Here is a 4,150-nt window from a genome sequence, read left to right as displayed (position 1 = left end):
TATCGCCTTACCATTTCCCGAATAAACATACAATTTTCATAAAAGCCCGAGCTGACATATTACCAAAATACCCTTTTGCTCCAAAACACAAACCGGACACCCGGATCATCCAATTTACATCATCCACCTCCAAATGAGCCCAAACCTCAATTCTTCAAGGGTCCTAAGTCTGCTAATACCCAATCCTTGATCACCACCCCGAAATGGGAAACGATTCGAAACACAGCGTTACACCGGTATCAGGTCAAATAAGGGTATTTTAAAACATAAAATTGTAAGTTCATTCCCTTAATGTAAAAAAAAAAAAAAAAAAAAAAAAAAAGCAGTAGTTAGGATGATTTTAAAGCAAACACAAAAAGTATGATGGGCTAATATGACATTTTCCCATAACTTTACATCATGGTATCAAAAAACACACAACTTGATATTACATGCTACTTCTATCATATCCACCCTCAAACCAAAGGGCAAAAACTTGTCCAAATTTCACAAAACATAAACATTGAATTGAAACACTAATATGAATTTAACTACAAACTACACAAGCTCAAGTCAATGCCATTAATGTTACTTACATACGATCAACCCTTCCATCATCCTCACTACTTCCATCACCACCATGCCTATAAAACAAAACTTAAAAGTCAACCCTCTTGTGCACGACATGACAAATGTCAGTAGTCTTATCCTGCATCTCTGACTGTAAAAGGAATGAATGAGAAACTAACCGCCAAGAGGTAGTGAAATTACGAGTCTTTCTATCCAATTTAAGGTTTTCTAAGGCAGCTGAGGCGCGCATAATGTCCTCTGGAATATCGATATCATCACTCTCATATCTTCTATTGTAGCCCGAATTTAAAGAACCTCCCCTTCGATCTGAATAGTTAAAATCATAAATATAAGTTTATAGTTTAACAAATTATCCTAATTTAAAGACATTTAGGTAACTTACCAGATGCTTGGGAAGAAGGAATTGGCCTGGAATATGAGAAAAAAAATAAGCATTAGTGATTAAAAGAAAAAAGAAGAATGGTGAATTTACCTATTTGCCCATGGTTAAAAACAACGTTAAAGGTTAAAAATTTAACCTTCCGAGAGGAGGTCTTCTACTTCGAGAGTCAAAATTAGTCAAAGAATCTTGCTCGTGCATGACCGGTCTCCTTCCACCACTTCTTACTTGAGATTGATTCTACAAGAATGGAACTTTATTAGCAATATGAATGATGAATATAAAGTGTATAGTTGATTTTGATGTTTTCATCATTCACAAGTAGATGAAACTAGGATTAGCTTCAAAAAAAAATTTAAAAAAAAAAAAAAAACGCAACGTATTTTCATTGAGTTGTTTATTATAGCATTACTTTCGTTTCTTACTATTACAAGTCTACAACATTGTATTTTGAAAAATCTACCCAATTATAGCAACACCATGCCAACACAAGTCAATTTTGATTGTTAAATTGAGTAAAATTTACATGTATAATGTTATAACAAGAAAATTGGAAGTACAATGTATTAATTAGAAAGAAACTAAAAGTACAATGCAAATATAAAGAATCTAAGTTGGATGCTATAATACACAAATAAATGAAAATCTGTTCCTATTTCTTGCATTTATCCCAAGGAAAACATAACACACATTTTCTATTTAACTTTCATGTTATTGGGATTTTGTTTTCTTTAAAGTCCATGTCTCATCTTTTAGAACAAAAAACAGATTCTCCAAACACATTATGATTTCATTAGTAAACTGAAATCACAAAATACATGTTACATATATTGCAACTATTATCAAATGAGACCTATATTTTTTGTGTTATATGCATACATATAATATAAACTCATTAGAAGCAAAAGAAGTGAATCTATACAATATTTGGAAAATAGCAACAAACCTCAAATTTCAAGAATCCTTCAAGTACATCCAACAACAATGGAACACTATCTCCATTTCGGTTTATATCATATCCGTTCTTATTACTAAAATCTTTTAATTCAGATTTCCACACATCCTTTTGCTGCAACACAAAGTTTACAAAAATGTTACACAAATTGCAAATTTGCAACATAATCCGAGTGATTGTTTTTTTTTTTAATGCAAACTAATGTGGAAATGTACACACAAAAAAAAAGAACATTGTATTTACCAAATTACACTCGGACAAATAAACTTTAAGTGTGTGGCTAAGTTGTGCCCAATCCAAGTATTCACATATTAGAGCTGTTAAAAGCCGACCTGAAACCATGTCAATGAAACTCACATGAGAAACCACGAATTGCATATTACACATGCCAACAAAATATAAAATCTTGCTTGTAAAACAAAAGAACCTCATTATAAAACCAAATAGAATTTAAGTAATTAAATATGGAGTTTAATCTTGTTTATATACCTGAAGGTAAAGCATGAAGTTGCCTTGCACGTTCATTGCAACTACCCAATAGTGCAGGAGGCAAGCCTTCGTCTTTTTCAATTGCTTTATCTTCTTCCTCTATTGCCTCGAACACACTTGCTCTAAGTTCAGCCTTGCATCATCAAGTTAGTCATTTAGTAAAACAAAAATGCGAACTTTTCTTTAAAATTTTCTAAATTTCGATCATTATGATTCAAAATGTGATGGATGAAGAGTTGTCACATCAGCGTTTGATCGACAATAGAAGCCGTAATAGCTTATACCAAATGAATTCATGTTCACAAAATAACCATTAGAGGAAAATTTAAGTCCAGGCAAGATGACACCTCTTTAGCACAAGCAAACCCTTGAGACCTATCGCATCAAACACTTAAATCAAACCTATCATTTTGGAGGTACACACCCACGTACATGATATAAAGTACATATACGCATTGATCCAACAATCGTGTGTGCTTCATTGTCAAGAAAACCAGTATTTTCATGGAAAGAAATTTGAAACCCATGTGATTTTGGGTATTTGGGGCAAATGTAATGAAAGTAAGAAACCCCGGATGAATTCAATAGTAAAAAGGTTAAAAGGGAAGTGGGTTTTACTCGAATCTTGGCGAGAACCCCTTTCTTTTCTAGGGTTCTAGTGACGAGGGTCTTCAGCTCCATCATTTCTCTAGTGTAATCATCCATCGTGATTGTTTTAGATGTGTTCGTCTTCTTCAGGTGTATCTTTGTAAGAATAACCCCTACTGACCTTTACTGAACTTGGGGTGTATGCACTTCTCCAAAGCGTGATCCAAGAGAGTAAACGGGTTGTGATTATTTTGGAATTGGGGGCACAATCTGGATCGACTGCACCGGTGAGCAGTGGGCTAGATTACACGAATTGTTCTTCCTATACGGATATTTAGTCTTTCTTTTATAAAATTAATTGGACACTTTTTGTATTATTATTTTTCATTCTGCTATAAAAAGACTATTTTTGTTCTTAATAATTTATTTTTTAATTTTGTTTTTTGTTTATTTATCATTTTTAATTAAAAATATGTCCATCAAACTCACCCCAACCCACTCCTCCCGCCTCCCCTTTCCCATGATCCCTTCTACCCATTCGTCTCCCTCTTTCTTATCTTTTTCTTTGGAGTTGCTGAATCTAGATTGTCAGAGTAAAAAGGAAGAACATATCTCTTATTTTCCGCCTCCATCTCCGTTCAAAACCCTAGCTCCACCTCCATATCTTTGAAATCTGGCGATTTCGATGTACCAGGTGGTGCGGACGACGATGATTCAGGTGATGGCGAACCCTAAATGTGGTTCAATAAAACAAAACCCTTCTCTCTTCTCTCTGTCAAAAATCGTCAACCACTATTGTTCCACCTCCCCTTCTTGCGTCTCTTTCTTCCTATTTTCAGTTAGATCGATACATCCAAGACCTTCCTTTCATTCATTTTAATCTCACAAACTCTCTTTTGTTCTTCTTCCAATCGCACCAAAAGAACTTGAGGATTAACCCCTTTCCTTTTAATCAAGTTGCAGGTTCACCTTCTTTCTCTCATTCTTCTCCTTTCTCAAAATCGATACAAAAGCACACCATATTTTCTTTTAATTCTTGAAACCCGGATGTTAAGTGGTGGTATGTGACAGGCGAACGTTTGATGATGGTATAAGATGGCTTGATGGTAAGTGATGAACATGGGGATAAGAGTGGATGAAGTGGTGATGAAGAAGGTGGTTTAATGGTG

The 4,150-nt window shown here is 34.4% G+C and overlaps 1 protein-coding gene across 1 annotated transcript; it reads right to left on the bottom strand.

Annotated features, from left to right (window-relative positions):
- Positions 1-361: 361 nt before the first annotated feature.
- LOC145008210 (protein TONNEAU 1a-like) lies at positions 362-3,304 on the bottom strand. Its single transcript, XM_078966840.1, has 8 exons — positions 3,012-3,304; positions 2,394-2,526; positions 2,148-2,236; positions 1,896-2,018; positions 1,089-1,189; positions 953-978; positions 729-876; positions 362-623 (listed from the first exon to the last, which is right to left on the bottom strand). Exons 1-8 carry the CDS (start codon positions 3,096-3,098, stop codon positions 572-574), a joined length of 759 nt encoding a protein of 252 aa, XP_078822966.1. The 5' UTR covers positions 3,099-3,304; the 3' UTR covers positions 362-571.
- Positions 3,305-4,150: the final 846 nt, after the last annotated feature.

This window comes from Lactuca saligna, chromosome 8 (genome assembly GCF_052625555.1).
Source record: "Lactuca saligna cultivar CGN05327 chromosome 8, ASM5262555v1, whole genome shotgun sequence".
NCBI lineage: Eukaryota > Viridiplantae > Streptophyta > Magnoliopsida > Asterales > Asteraceae > Lactuca > Lactuca saligna.
The sequence above is the reverse complement of the archived record's forward strand: the minus strand, read 5'-3'. Positions and strand labels throughout refer to the sequence as shown.